Source organism: Gossypium raimondii, chromosome 11 (assembly GCF_025698545.1).
Source record: "Gossypium raimondii isolate GPD5lz chromosome 11, ASM2569854v1, whole genome shotgun sequence".
Lineage (NCBI taxonomy): Eukaryota > Viridiplantae > Streptophyta > Magnoliopsida > Malvales > Malvaceae > Gossypium > Gossypium raimondii.
In genome coordinates, this window is record NC_068575.1 from 6,406,894 (window position 1) to 6,421,385 (window position 14,492).

The following is a 14,492-nucleotide window of genomic DNA, read 5'->3' on the forward strand; positions in this document are numbered from 1 at the left end:
ACAATAATATTAAAATATTTTTTTCTTACGATCTCGGATTTGTGGTCTCGAAATTACTGTTCCAATTTCACTGAAAACGGGCTGTTACATCTTTTGCATTTCACCTTTCATTTTAAGTTCAAGCCACCCAACCTTAAAACTATATCTCTCATGTAAATTTATTTAATAAGATTTTTTTATTACAAATAATTTGAAGTAAAAACAAAAAAAAAATGGGAAGAAAATTTGTTGGTTTCTTGATAAAATTTTGATAAATAAGAAGATAATGCGATTGAGCGCATTCGAAATCACGTCTTCTTGTATTGATAATAATATTCATGTCAATCGAGCTAAAACTGAATCAAATGCGTATGTTGATTTTTAAACAATAAAAATTTCGAATTGAGAAAGAAAAATCATAAATACTAAGGACAAATTCAAGTATCACATCAAATGACCGTCTACAAATTTCGTATTTGAATTTTCCTCAAATAAAAATCTTAAGTGAAAAGATATAGTGAAATGTCAATTCATAGGTTATTTTGCTCCATGAAGATTTCATTTAATGCGTGCACGACTTTGAACATTTTGTTTCGGTCTCCAAAACTGACGTGACTGTAAACCATTTTTGTTGTAATAATAGTCATACATCTTTAAAACAACACCCTCAACCAGCCAGGTGCCGATCATGACAGTGCAACGCAAGAATTTAGAAAGGTCATAGCATGTGCAAAGCCAAGTCATTGTTGAAGTTTCATCAGCTGAATTTTTCCATTTTCCACTTTCCAGGAAGTTACTTTCCTCACAAAACCAGCACCTGAAAATTCCATTTCCCTTTTTAATCACTGCGTTAGATTCAATGATCTCAAGGTTCATACTTCATAGTTCTTTCATTTTGTTGAACACCTAGTGGGAGAGACTCAATGATTTCACCACTTTTTCATAGCCATCTTTGCCTGTTTATCCTTGCAAGCATCCTTTGGATTATTGCAACAGTTGAGGCTCAAGCAAATGTAACTGTAGGCAAGTCGCTTGCTGCAGATGATACAAACACCACCTGGCAATCGCCATCAGGTGTTTTTGCCTTTGGTTTTCACCCCATTACTAGTAAAAAAGATCGGTTTCTTCTTGCAATCTGGTATGCTAATATACCAGAAATAACTATAGTCTGGTATGCTAATAGAGATAACCCCGAAACCGATAGAGGATCGACGGTGGAACTCACCGAGACCGGTTTTCTTGTTCTTAACGACTCTAAAGGAAAAGAGTTGTGGAGGTCTGAGAGGGCTACTGATGATTTTCAATTGTCCCATGCAGCCATGCTTGACACGGGGAATTTCGTTATTGTCAGCAAAAACTCAACCAACATATGGGAGAGCTTCAACTATCCAACTCATACCATCTTACCGTCTCAAGAATTGGGTGTTGATGGCAGTCTTGTATCAGCCCAAACAAATTATGGTAAGGGAAAATATCAACTTCGTTTCAAAACTAATGGATCTCTTGTGCTTAATCAAATAGATATGTTCACTGGCAAACCTTACGAAGAATACTTTAGTTTCCCCTCGGGAAACGGTTCTCGGTTGGCCTTCGACAACGACACGGGGGATATTCTAATCTGGAATTCGAATGGAACTCTAGTCGACAATGTGACAAAAGATGTTGAGCCAAGACCAGACTTATACTACTACAGGGCGACACTTGACCTTTATGGAGTTTTCACTTTGTATTCTTATCCAAGGAACCCCAGTGGTGGTGCAAGCTGGTCTGTGTCCAAGGCTTGGCCACCGAACATATGTCGTGCGTTTGTCGGTTCAGCACTTTCACGTGGACAGAATAGATATGGAATTGGCCCTTGTGGTTGTAATGGCATCTGCGAACTTATCGATGCGAGGCCAAATTGTTCATGTCTCCCTGGATTTTCTTTCTTGGATGACAATAATCACTATGCAGGCTGCAAACAAGATTATGCAGGCGACCCTGGAGATTGCAGCCCCGATGGATCCACCATTGGGGAAGACCGGTTCGAATTCCAGAATATTTCATTTGTTAATTTTCCATTGAGTGACTATGGAATATTTTACCCTGCAACTGAGTTGGAATGTCAGCAATCTTGTCTTCGTGACTGTTCTTGTGCAGTTGCCATTTATCCAACTACAAAGAATAATGGCAATGCAACTTGTTTTAAAAAGCAACTTCCGCTTTCAAATGGGCACAGAGAAGATGGTCTTGATAGTACAGTTCTAGTTAAGGTACTTAAGTCCGATGCCTCAAAGAAACAACCGGATGCCTCAAAGAAAAAACCGGCCACGCCGAGTAATCAAGCTATTGTGATCCTTTCGGTTCTCTTAGGCACCTTTGGAGTTTTAGCTGCAATTTCTCTAATCTTCTTCTGCTTATTCCGAAGAAGAGTTCACGACTTAAATGGTGTTCGTAGTCCTAGCAGAAGAGATTTAGAGACTAATCTGCAGTTTTTCACATACAAAGATCTCGAGCATGCCACGAACCGGTTCAGTGAAGAACTTGGAAGAGGAGCTTTTGGCACCGTTTATAAAGGAGAATTGCCATCAATCTATGGAAATTGTGTTGCAGTGAAAAAACTAGACAAGTTTGCTCAAGATGGTGAAAGGGAATTCACAACTGAAGTGAAGGTCATCGGCCAAACTCACCACAAGAACTTGGTGAGGCTAATTGGCTACTGTGATGAAGCTGAACATAGACTTCTGGTCTATGAGTTCATGCAAAATGGCTCATTGTCAAGCTTCCTTTTCGGAGTTCCAAGGCCTAGTTGGCAACAAAGATTGCAAATTGCGTCAATGATTGCAAAAGGCCTTGCATACTTGCATGAAGAATGCAGCAAACAAATCATCCATTGTGACATAAAGCCACAAAATATACTATTGGATGAGTCCTTCACCGCAAAAATATCCGATTTCGGGTTGGCAAAGCTTCTGATGACCGACAAAACCCGAACCAAGACCGGCATACGAGGGACTAAAGGCTACGTAGCACCAGAATGGTTCCGAAACACCCCGGTTACTGTCAAGGTTGATGTTTACAGCTTTGGGGTGATGTTGTTGGAGATCATATGTTGCAGAAGATGTGTGGAAGTTGAAATGGAGGAAGCAGCAATATTAACAGATTGGGCTTTCCAGTGTTACAGCGAAGGGATGATTGGAAAACTGGTTGAAAATGATGAAGAAGCTAGAAATGATGTTGAGACATTGGAGATGTTATTAAAAGTGGCTATTTGGTGCGTGCAAGAAGATCCATTGTTAAGGCCTTCCATGAGGATTGTTGCAATGATGCTTGAAGGTGTTGTCCAAGTTCCTAATCCACCATGCCTTTTTCCACTCAATTCAATGTCAATGTCTGTGTCTACGAAAATGATCTAGTTTTGAATGTTGTTAAAGCTGGACTGGGAATAGGTTAAAAAAGTAGTACAATTTCCAACAGCTTATTTTTAGTTAATTTTAGATAATGGTTAGTAGTAGTAAACATATCTAGTTTTAGTCATTTATTTGTTTCGTTTTAGATAATGATTTAGTGTTGATGAATATGTTGTGTTCCATGGAAACATACGCGGAAAGTAGCTTAGTGGATTTAGCTCTTTCAATAAAGAGTTAAGTACATCTATTTTCACAAGTTTATTTATTGCTATTTTTGCTTGCTTTTTTTTTTTATGGAATACAATGTCAGGTTCTCCGATTGTTCAATCTTTTTATTTATCAACTTTATTTTGTTGGAGAAGCTCGAAAATGCGAGAAAAAAGCTTTTGTGTTGGTTGCAATGGAACTCTCAAATGTATAGGAACAACTTAGAATGGTATGAAGAAACTTGTAAGCAATAACTAAAGTGTTGGAGGATGTGTATGAATGTTCAAGGTGAGGACTACTAGCACCAATGAAACAAATCCTTCAAATATTCTTGAGAATGGCGAGTCATGAAGGAAGTGGAGGATCAAGTGGTAAAATTAAGAAATAGCAACGAAAGAAGAGATTGAGGCTTTAGACAAAAACAAGACATGAGACTTGTTACCTAAACTAAAAATGTGTAAGCCAGTCACTTGCAAATGGATCTTTCGTTTGAAGAAAAGGTCAAATTGTATCATAGACAAGTTGAAACCGAGTGAGTTTTCTCAAAACTATGAATGGGACTATAAGGAAACATTTAGCCAGTAGTTAAAATGGTGACGGTGCAATCAATTATTTCATTTGCTGCTTTTAAAGGTTGAAAACTATGACAACTTGAAGTAAAAAGAATTGGATCATGATGTATTTATAGAGCAACTTTTAACTTTGGCTCTAAGCAAATTTCAAATTACGTCTATTGTTGGAAGAAAGCATTCTAAGGCTTAATGCAAGCATCAAGAGCATATGGTAGGGTAAATTTGCTTAATATCTCCTCTTTCGTGGTTTTAGAGTTTTTGACTCCCATCTTAATTTATGTATAAAATTAGAATCAAATGAATATATTATAGTATTATCGAATGTTGATAATATACAGAGATAATGAATAAAAAAATTCCAATTTGAAGAATAATTTGTCTATCTGTTTTGGGATGAAAATTTTGAGGGAGATTGGATTTTTTTTTTTGTCTAATGGCTGCTCACTGTTAGGGGTTTAAAAACTCTTTTTTTCTCCTGTATTTTATAAAATATAAATGACTATTTATTTTAGACTATTCTTATTAGAATTTTAAAATGGTTTGGATTAATTGGGTGAAAAAGCCTTTTTTTGTTCTTTTAGAAATAGTAAACCCAATGACCGACGACTTTGACCATGTTGTTATACCAAATATGACTATAAAATTTGTAAAGTGGGTCCACACTCATTCACTCCATTTTCAATATTTTTAATTATAAAAATATGTATAATTATATTGTATGAACTTATCAAGGTAAATAATAAAAGCAGAAATGTTAAGAACTAATCTGTACTTTTCTTTTTCTCGATTATTTACCTGTTTTTTATCTTTATAATACTTTATTTTCAATTATCAATTCCAAGCACTTTTCACAATTTTCTTAAACTTTTATTTTATTCAATTTAATCTTTAAAACTGTAACAATCATATTTTACACGTTCAAACCCCAAACCTTTAATCTCATCCTTATACAACCGTCAATCATCTATATTTATAAAAATTTCATGACAATTTCAACACATTTGCATTTTAATCCCTAATTCAAAACTAACAAAGTTTACTTTACAAAATGGTTTTATTTCATAATAAAGCTTCAAACTCAACCATTTAACATCAAAACCTCAAAAATCAACAATGATAACTTTTTAAAACTTTGAAAGTTTTATGATTTAATACCCAGACTAGTTAGATTGAGCTACAACGCTCTTCAATCTATAAAAATTACTAAAAACATACCTTAATTAAACTTCCGTGCAAAGAGGAAAACTTGACCGAACGTGAAGCCTTCAAAACTGGTGTCTTGTGTTTTTGGTTCGAAAATTGGGTGGTGAATTAAAATGATGATGATGTTTTCCTTTGTTTTTATGTTTTATTATCATTTAGATTTTATTTTTAATTTAATTTTTAACATATAATTTAAACAAAAAGCTAAACACTAACCGTCCACTTAAAAGAAATGTAGTTTAATTACCACTTAAACCCCTGCACAATTTTTAATTGAACCTTTTATCTAGTAAAATCAATAGTGATTAATTTTTAAAATTTTCACGATTTAGTCCTTATACCTTAATTATCGAACCAAAATTTAATTCACCTATATAACAAATCCATAAATATTTAATAAAAATATTTACGGGCTTGATTTATAGAAACGATGTCTCGATACCTTATTTTCTAAAATCATTGACTTAAAGTTCAAACCACTTGTACTTTAATTAACCGTCAATTAGTAAATTTTATCAAATCAAAATTCACTACTATACTATATTATTTGACTCGTAAATATTAAATAATAATATTTATAAATTCACTCGTTGGGATTATGGTATTAAAATCACTGTTTCCGACACTATTAAAAAATGATTGTTACATAGGGAATACTTGTAGGATGAATTTTTTCAATATTGTGAAGATTATGGCATTCTTCGTCAGATGACTTGTCCATGCACTCTTCTACAAAATAGAGTTGTAAGAAGAAAACTTGTTATCTTGTTTCAATTTGTTTTTCTTAGTTGCATGACAAGAATCTTCCTTGGGAAATTTGAGTTGAGTTGTTGGATGTGAAAGTGACAAATAGGTCGTTTCTTTGATTAGGTACATAGAAATCTCCCTTTTTGAGACTTTATACAATGAAAAGTCAAATGTGAGTTATTTTTGAATAAAATTTAATACAATTAAATTTGACCCAAAAGTAAAGAAATATGTATTTGTGAACTATGAATTTTTTTAGAGGTGTATAGATCCATAAATAAAAAAAAAATTTACTACTTTTAAAAACGTGGTGTTTAATAAATTATCATGTTATGTAGAAAATATTATTGTTGAATGCAATGGTGAAAACTTGGATAAACTGCATGCAGCCACTAATGAGGATAAGTAAAATAAATGTCTAACCTCAAGGTAGAATATTCATAGACATAATGGTGAGCAACGAGTAATACGAAGGTCTATACGGGAGACGAAGCAACCTAAATATCTTTAAGATTATGATGTACAACTTAACAATTGCATGGTAACCTCATGTTTTTTTTTTATGAAAGCTTTTAATGCGTAAGAACAAAAAAATTATGACGAAGCAAAAGGTAAGAAGAGATTGAGGCTTTAGACAAAAACACGACACGAGAGTTGGTACCTAAACCAAAAAAGTGCAGGCTAATCACTTGAAAATGGGTCTTTCGTTTGAAGAATCTGTCAAATAGTACCATCGACAAGTTGAAAGCATGTGAATTTTCTCAAAATTATGAAGATATTCAATCTAATCACTTGTTGCTTTTATAGAGCAATCTTTTAACTTTGGAACTTTTAAATTATGTTTATCATTTGATAAAAGCGTTTTATGACTTAAAGAAAGCACAAAGAATATAGTATGATAAAGTTGTTCGATATATTATCTTTTGTGGTTTCTGAGTATCCGACTCAGATTCTAGTTTATTTATAAAATTAGAATCAAATGAATATATCCTGATATTATCATATGTGACGAAAAAGATTTTACATTGTGAAAGAAACTCTTGGTTATGATCAATTATACAAGAGGTGTAATAATTTTATGCAGATAGATTTAACGATGCAAATTAGGCTGAAAAAGAATTAATTAAAATTAGAATTCTGCACAAATTTATCTCCTTATTTAAACAATAAAATGAAAATGAAAAAATCGAGATAAATGATAAATCAATAATTTAAAAAATTATTTTAATACGATGGTTGATAATATTTGAATTTTCTTTATTTTCATTATAAAAACTCTTACTATAGTTATCACCGTTGGGTTGAACTCGTTTAAAAGGACTATTTTTAAGATTTTTGTTCAAACACACTTCAATTTTTTTTGAAAAGTTCTCCTGAGCATCATATTTTTTATATTTATGTTGGAATAATTTTTGGACACATACTTTGCTGCTTTGAGCAGCTAATTAAGCTAAAACAAAATTTCAAAAGCAAAGCTCCAAATTCAACGTTGAAAACCGCCATTGTCAAGGTCACTTGCGTTTTCCAAAGTTTCAACCTAAACAGATACCAAATATCACTATAAAATTTGTAAGGAGGGTCCACACTGATTGCACCATTTCCAATAATTTTCTGTAATCATCGAAACACCTGTAAAACACATTGACGTTAATGCAAGAACTTAGATTTGTCAAAGCATGTGCCGTATCAAAATTCCTCTTCTTCCTCCCCACACCAGCAGCCAACAAATCCTACCCCTTTTTATTCACTCTCTTTACCTCAGTGGGTCATTGTGTTTTTCCCATTTTGGTGAACACCTGGCAATGGTTTCACCACTTTTCTATAGCCATCTTTCCCTGCTTATCCTTGCAAGCATCCTTTGGATACTTGCAACAGTTGAGGCTCAAAGAAATGTAAGTGTAGGTGATTCCTTATCTGCAAATGATAAAACCATGGCTTGGCAATCACCATCTGGTGATTTTGCCTTCGGGTTTCAATCCATTCCTACTAAACAAGACCGGTTTCTTCTTGCTATCTGGTATGCTAAGATACAAGAAAGAACTATAGTCTGGTATGCTAATCGAGATAACCCTGAAACCGATCGAGACTCCACGATTGAGCTCGATAACAGCGGTCATCTCGTGCTTAAAGACCCTAAAGGCAAAGAGCTATGGAGGTCTCAACGCCTTACTGATGGTTCTCAAGTGTCCCATGCAGCCATGCTCGACACCGGCAACTTCGTGATCGCAAGCAAAAACTCGACCAACATATGGGAGAGCTTCAAATATCCAACTGACACCATCTTACCTTCACAAGAACTTGATATGGGTGACCATCTTTTATCAACTCTGGTTGAAACAAGTTACAGTAAGGGGAAGTATCAGCTTCGTTTCAATAGTGAATCTTTCATACTGAATCAAATAGATATGTTCACAGGAAAACCTTACGAAGCTTACTTTAATTTCGGGAACGGTTCTCGGTTGGTCTTCACCGAGTCAGGGTATATCCGAATCCAGAATCTGAACGGAACTCTAGTTGAGGTTGCACCGATAAATGCTGTTCCGAAACCGGACTTGTACTACTACAGGGCGACACTTGACTTTTATGGTGTTTTCAATCTCTATTATTATCCAAGGAACCCCAGTGGGGGTGGAAGCTGGTCCGTGTTGTGGTTTAGGCCGATGAACATATGTCGTCGCTTTATCAACTCAACGATTACATCCGGAAGGGCTACGTTCGGAACTGGACCTTGCGGTTATAACAGCATTTGTGAACCTATTCAGGGGAGGCCTAATTGTACATGTCCCCCTGGATTTTCTTTCTTGGATGACAACAATCAATATGCAGGTTGCAAACAGGATTATGCAAGCTACCCTGCAGATTGCAACCCTGATGGATCCACCATCGGGGAAGATCGGTTCGAGTTCAAGCCAATGTCGTTTGCGGATTTTCCTTTGGGTGACTATGGAGTAATTAAACCTGCAACTGAGTTGGAATGTAAGCAATCTTGCCTTCTTGATTGTTCTTGTGCGGTTGCCATTTTGCAGGATCCAACTCTAAGCAAAGATGGCAATGGAACTTGCTGGAAAAAGAAAATACCACTTTCCAACGGATGGTTCGACAGAGAGTCTGTTGATCGAACAGCTCTATTTAAGGTACTAAAGTCGGATGCCTCGACGAAAAGCCCGACCAAGTCAAACCGGAGTGACGATAATCAAAATGAAGTTGTATTGATCCTTGCAGTTCTGTTAGGCACCTCTGCAATTTTCAACTTCTTTTCTTTAGCTGCAATTTCTATGATCTTCTTCTGCTTATTCCGAAGAAGGCTCGGGGAATTGAAAGGTGCTCATAGCAGAAGAGATTTAGAGACTAATCTGCAGTTTTTCACATACAAAGACCTCGAACATGCCACGAACGGATTCAAAGAAGAACTTGGAAGGGGAGCTTTCGGCACGGTTTATAAAGGAGAATTGCCATCAAGCTATGGAGATCGTATTGCAGTCAAGAAACTCGACAAGTTTGCTCAAGACGGCGAAAGGGAATTCAAAACTGAAGTGAAGGTCATCGGCCAAACTCACCACAAGAACTTGGTGAGACTAACTGGCTACTGTGATGAAGCCGAACATAGACTTTTGGTCTACGAGTTCATGGAAAACGGATCATTGTCAAGCTTCCTTTTCGGAATTTTAAGGCCTAGTTGGCAACAAAGACTGCAAATTGCATCAGGGATTGCAAAAGGCCTCACATACTTACACGAAGAATGCAGCAAACAAATTATCCATTGCGACATAAAGCCACAAAACATACTATTAGACGAATCCCTCACCGCGAAAATATCCGATTTCGGGTTGGCAAAGCTTCTTATGAACGACAAAACACGAACGAAAACCGGCATACGAGGGACAAAAGGCTATGTAGCACCAGAATGGTTTCGAAACATCCCGGTTACGGTCAAGGTCGATGTTTACAGCTTCGGGGTAATGTTATTAGAGATCATATGTTGCAGAAGATGTGTGGAAGTTGAAATGGAGGAAGCAGCAATATTAACAGATTGGGTTTTTCAGTGTTACAGCGAAGGGATGATTGAAAAACTAGTTGAAGACGATGAAGAAGCTAGAAATGATGTTGGGAAATTGGAGAAGTTATTAAAAGTGGGGATTTGGTGCGTTCAAGAAGAGCCAATGTTAAGGCCCTCCATGAGGATTGTTACAATGATGCTTGATGGAGCAATCCAAGTTCCTGATCCACCATGCCCTTTCTCACTCAACTCCATTTCAACATCTACTAAAACGGACTAGTTTATGCTATACAGATTTTGAGATGTGTTTATTTATTTTGTTGTGCTCTGTTTAAAGTTGATAGTTGTTTTTCTTTTGGTTTGGGGTATGTATAGGGAGTGTAACATCGTGCATATAATTATTTGTTGAATCTTGTAGTTGATGTACCGATGGATTGGGATCTTTTAGAAGACAGATTTTTCTTTTTGGTAACAAAAACTGTCTTTAGCTATCCCATTCCCAGCACTATCCTGCTGCAATTCTCCAATCATAGTAGTCGCCAACGCTGTCACCCTCTGTGTGTACTTTTTGACACTCAATATAGTCTTGTTTATGGATTGAGTTACTCGTCCAAACTTAAAAGGTTTACTTGAAATTTGAGAAAATTTAGATAAAAATATTAGGGACCGGGCTCAAACTTAAACATTCAAGACTTGACCCATTTTTAAGTTTATAATAATTTATATTATGTTATTTTATATATAATATTAAATATATAATACTACTTTGATGTAAATATTAAAATAATATTTGATTATATAAAAATTTTAATAAATAAAAATAAAATTATTAAATATTAAAATAATATAGTATAAATATTTCCTTTAAAAAATTAAAAAATAATATTGACGTATTTGAGCAAAATTTTAAACGCATATTTCAAGTCGGGCGATTTGGACAAGTATAAAATATGATAATATCATACTTAGATATATCTCGACTCGACTTATAAACGTTTCGTAACTTAAAGCACATTCAGTTAACCAGAATGAAATAAAATAGGAATCGAATAGCTTATTTGGTAAGAATGGAATAAAGAGATAATAATATTGCCATGCATGTTTGATTGATTGAATGGAATATAATAATGATAGTATGAAGTTGTTTTTTTGTTAAGTAAAATGATTATGGAATATATAAGTAATAGACTTAAACTGATAACTTTATTTTTAGACAAAAATTATTTTTAATTGTGCCGATTGATTTTTAGCTTAATTGACATGGGCATTGTTTCTAATGTAGGAGGACGTCGGTTCAAGTGCGCTGAAGCGCATTATCTTCCTATTTATGGGTTGAGGAGGGGTTTTGGGTAGTTCTAGGTATTGCGTTAAAAAAAACAGATATAATTAGAACTTATAATGAGATTGTTCAAATTTTTTTTAATTATATTGACTAAAATACTCAAGAAAACATAAAACTATTATCAACTATTTAAAGATATAATTAATTAAAGTATTTTTACAATTATATTAATATATCATTATCAATATAATAATTATAAGCATTTAAAATTATTTTTTAATATTAATTGTCTAATATAATAAATTTAAATTATTTAATAAAAGATACTAGACGTGAATAATATTTTACTAAAGTAAAATTTGTATATGTTATTTACTTTATAATATAAATCATATTTAATCCTATTTAAAAATATTTTAGATTTGTCTGATATCTAAATTTTGCAAAAACAAATTAAAATTTCTATTTTTTGAATATTCAAATACACAAAATTGGATTTGAATCCACAAAAATTCTTATATATATATAAAATCAAAAGTATAAGTATTTTGTAACCAATGGCATTAAACATCAAAACTTGAATTTGTCGTCCTTATTCGAATAAGTAATGCAAATTGAGATAATGGATATTAATTTGGGATATCCTTTCGCATCAACTGCAAAATAGAAATTTAAAAATCTGAATCTAAAAATATCTAAATCGAATATTCCGAATATTCGAATCTACAATTTGAATTGCCATCCTTAACATCCAAGAATAGAACCTAAAATCTAATGTCAACCAAGACATCATTTCAACTATTTAGATAATTAAAGTTTATAGTTCATTATACTGCTAATGGACTTTCGTTAAATTTAAATATGTGGTATTCTAATATTCAATGGAAAACAATTAACTATGTTTAAATAAGATAAGTAAAGAGATTAAATCTCTAACGTTTAAAAGTTTAAAAAGTAAAAGGACTGGAAGCATAATTATATCAATTTGCTTAATTTAATGGTTGAAATTAAGAACAAAGTAACGTCTAATATATTTTATCTATATAATCACCGCATGAGCCGGGTTGGGTGGGCCCGTCTGAAAAATGGAAGGGTTTGTGTAAAAATATAAACCCGAAAGATGGGCTTGAGCAAAAAATTATGGCCCATCTAGAGAACGGATTAAGCCTTGTGTAAGGTTTTTTTGGCCCCGAGCCTAGCCAGAATATGAAAACAACAAAAAAACCTTTTTTTTTTGCTGTTTTTAACTGCTTTTCCCCCATTTTCTTATTTTTTTCACTATTTTGCAACCATTTCATAATTACGTTGCTACTATTTTGTTGTTATTATTTGGATATTGTATAATTCTTATTTTACTGTTAATTTTGTTACTATTTTTCACATTTGCTTGTTAAATTACATTTATTTTAGTGTTATTTAAGTATACATATATATATTTTAAATTTTTTTTCATGGAAAACATTTATTTTAATATTTTTAGTATTTTTTATATATTATATATTTTTTAAAAATATATATAAAAGAAATTACTACGGGCGGGTTAGGCCAGACCGGGTTTTAACATTTTTATTCGAGTCGAGTTTGTATAAAATTTTAGGCCCATTTTTTGGGCCAAACTGGACTCGAATCTAACTTTTTGTTGTGCCCAACCCAAACCCGGCCCGATTCATAGACACCTCTAATCATGAGTGCTTGATTGAGTGAAAAAGTGGAGGGATAGGAGGAAGGAAATGAAAAGTATAAAAAAAAATTGTGTTTTTGGTTAGGAAGAAAAGTGAGAGTAAAGAAAATAGGAGAGATAATAATCTGCAGAAGAAATTTAGAGACTAATCTGCAGTTTTTCACATACAAAGATCTCGAGCATGCCACGAACCGGTTCAGTGAAGAACTTGGAAGAGGAGCTTTTGGCACCGTTTATAAAGGAGAATTGCCATCAATCTATGGAAATCGTGTTGCAGTGAAAAAACTAGACAAGTTTGCTCAAGATGGTGAAAGGGAATTCACAACTGAAGTGAAGGTCATCGGCCAAACTCACCACAAGAACTTGGTCAGGTTAATTGGCTACTGTGATGAAGCTGAACATAGACTTCTGGTCTATGAGTTCATGCAAAATGGCTCATTGTCAAGCTTCCTTTTCGGAGTTCCAGGGCCTAGTTGGCAACAAAGATTGCAAATTGCGTCAATGATTGCTAAAGGCCTTGCATACTTGCATGAAGAATGCAGCAAACAAATCATCCATTGTGACATAAAGCCACAATATATACTATTGGATGAGTCCTTCACAGCAAAAATATCCGATTTCGGGTTGGCAAAGCTTCTGATGAACGACAAAACCCGAACCAAGACCGGCATACGAGGGACTAAAGGCTATGTAGCACCAGAATGGTTCCGAAACACCCCGGTTACTGTCAAGGTTGATGTTTACAGCTTTGGGGTGATGTTGTTGATCATATGTTGCAGAAGATGTGTGGAAGTTGAAATGGAGGAAGCAGCAATATTAACAGATTGGGCTTTCCAGTGTTACAGCGAAGGGATGATTGGAAAACTGGTTGAAAATGATGAAGAAGCTAGAAATGATGTTGAGACATTGGAGATGTTATTAAAAGTGGCTATTTGGCGTGTGCAAGAAGATCCATTGTTAAGGCCTTCCATGAGGATTGTTGCAAAGATGCTTGAAGGTGTTGTCCAAGTTCCTAATCCACCATGTCTTTTTCCACTCAATTCAATGTCAATGTCTGTGTCTACGAAAATGATCTAGTTTTGAATGTTGTTAAAACTGGACTGGGAATAGGTTAAAAAATTAGTACAATTTGAAGCTAACGTTAACTTCTTTCCACAAACGTCGCTAAAGATTATGACCTTTAGCGGCGCTTCCTCCATGAACGCCGCTAAAGCTCATGGCCTTTAGCAGCACTTCCACCACAAACGCCACTAAAAATATGACTATTAAAAAAATATTTTAATTAAATAATATTTATTTCTATGATAAATATTAATATTATGTTTTATTTTTGAAATTTAAACTTTAAACTATATACTTTTAAGGATAAAAAATATTAATTAAATTAAATTTTCAATCAAAATTTTAACTTTAAAGCTAAATATAAAAATTAATA

At 34.0% G+C, this 14,492-nt stretch overlaps 3 protein-coding genes across 4 annotated transcripts; all 3 read left to right on the forward strand.

Moving 5' to 3' along the window:
* Positions 1 to 641: 641 nt before the first annotated feature.
* LOC105761183 (G-type lectin S-receptor-like serine/threonine-protein kinase LECRK1) lies at positions 642 to 3,680 on the forward strand. Of its 2 annotated transcripts, XM_052623321.1 has the most exons (2): positions 642 to 849; positions 1,297 to 3,680. In XM_052623321.1, the coding sequence occupies exon 2, from the start codon at positions 1,299 to 1,301 to the stop codon at positions 3,372 to 3,374; it is 2,076 nt and encodes a 691-aa protein (XP_052479281.1). In that variant the 5' UTR covers positions 642 to 849; positions 1,297 to 1,298; the 3' UTR covers positions 3,375 to 3,680. The 2 variants fall into 2 exon arrangements, with proteins under 2 accessions (XP_052479281.1, XP_012434376.1); XM_012578922.2 differs by having other exon boundaries at positions 642 to 3,680.
* Positions 3,681 to 7,846: 4,166 nt separating this feature from the next.
* Positions 7,847 to 10,695, forward strand: LOC128031951 (G-type lectin S-receptor-like serine/threonine-protein kinase LECRK3). Its single transcript, XM_052623344.1, has one exon. The coding sequence runs from the start codon at positions 7,900 to 7,902 to the stop codon at positions 10,372 to 10,374; it is 2,475 nt and encodes an 824-aa protein (XP_052479304.1). The 5' UTR covers positions 7,847 to 7,899; the 3' UTR covers positions 10,375 to 10,695.
* Positions 10,696 to 11,354: 659 nt separating this feature from the next.
* On the forward strand, positions 11,355 to 14,366 carry LOC105761182 (G-type lectin S-receptor-like serine/threonine-protein kinase RLK1). The gene is made up of 2 exons (XM_052623551.1): positions 11,355 to 11,443; positions 13,189 to 14,366. The coding sequence occupies exons 1-2, from the start codon at positions 11,355 to 11,357 to the stop codon at positions 14,132 to 14,134; spliced, it is 1,035 nt and encodes a 344-aa protein (XP_052479511.1). The 3' UTR covers positions 14,135 to 14,366.
* The last annotated feature ends 126 nt before the right edge of the window (positions 14,367 to 14,492 follow it).

Coding starts and splice junctions, on each gene's coding strand:
- LOC105761183 (XM_012578922.2), top strand. CDS start 903: ATGATTTCACCACTTTTTCATAGCCATCTTTGCCTGTTTATCCTTGCA.
- LOC128031951 (XM_052623344.1), top strand. CDS start 7,900: ATGGTTTCACCACTTTTCTATAGCCATCTTTCCCTGCTTATCCTTGCA.
- LOC105761182 (XM_052623551.1), top strand. CDS start 11,355: ATGGGCATTGTTTCTAATGTAGGAGGACGTCGGTTCAAGTGCGCTGAA. Junction 11,444..13,188: donor GGGTTGAGGAGGGGTTTTGG/GTAGTTCTAGGT, acceptor AATAATCTGCAG/AAGAAATTTAGAGACTAATC.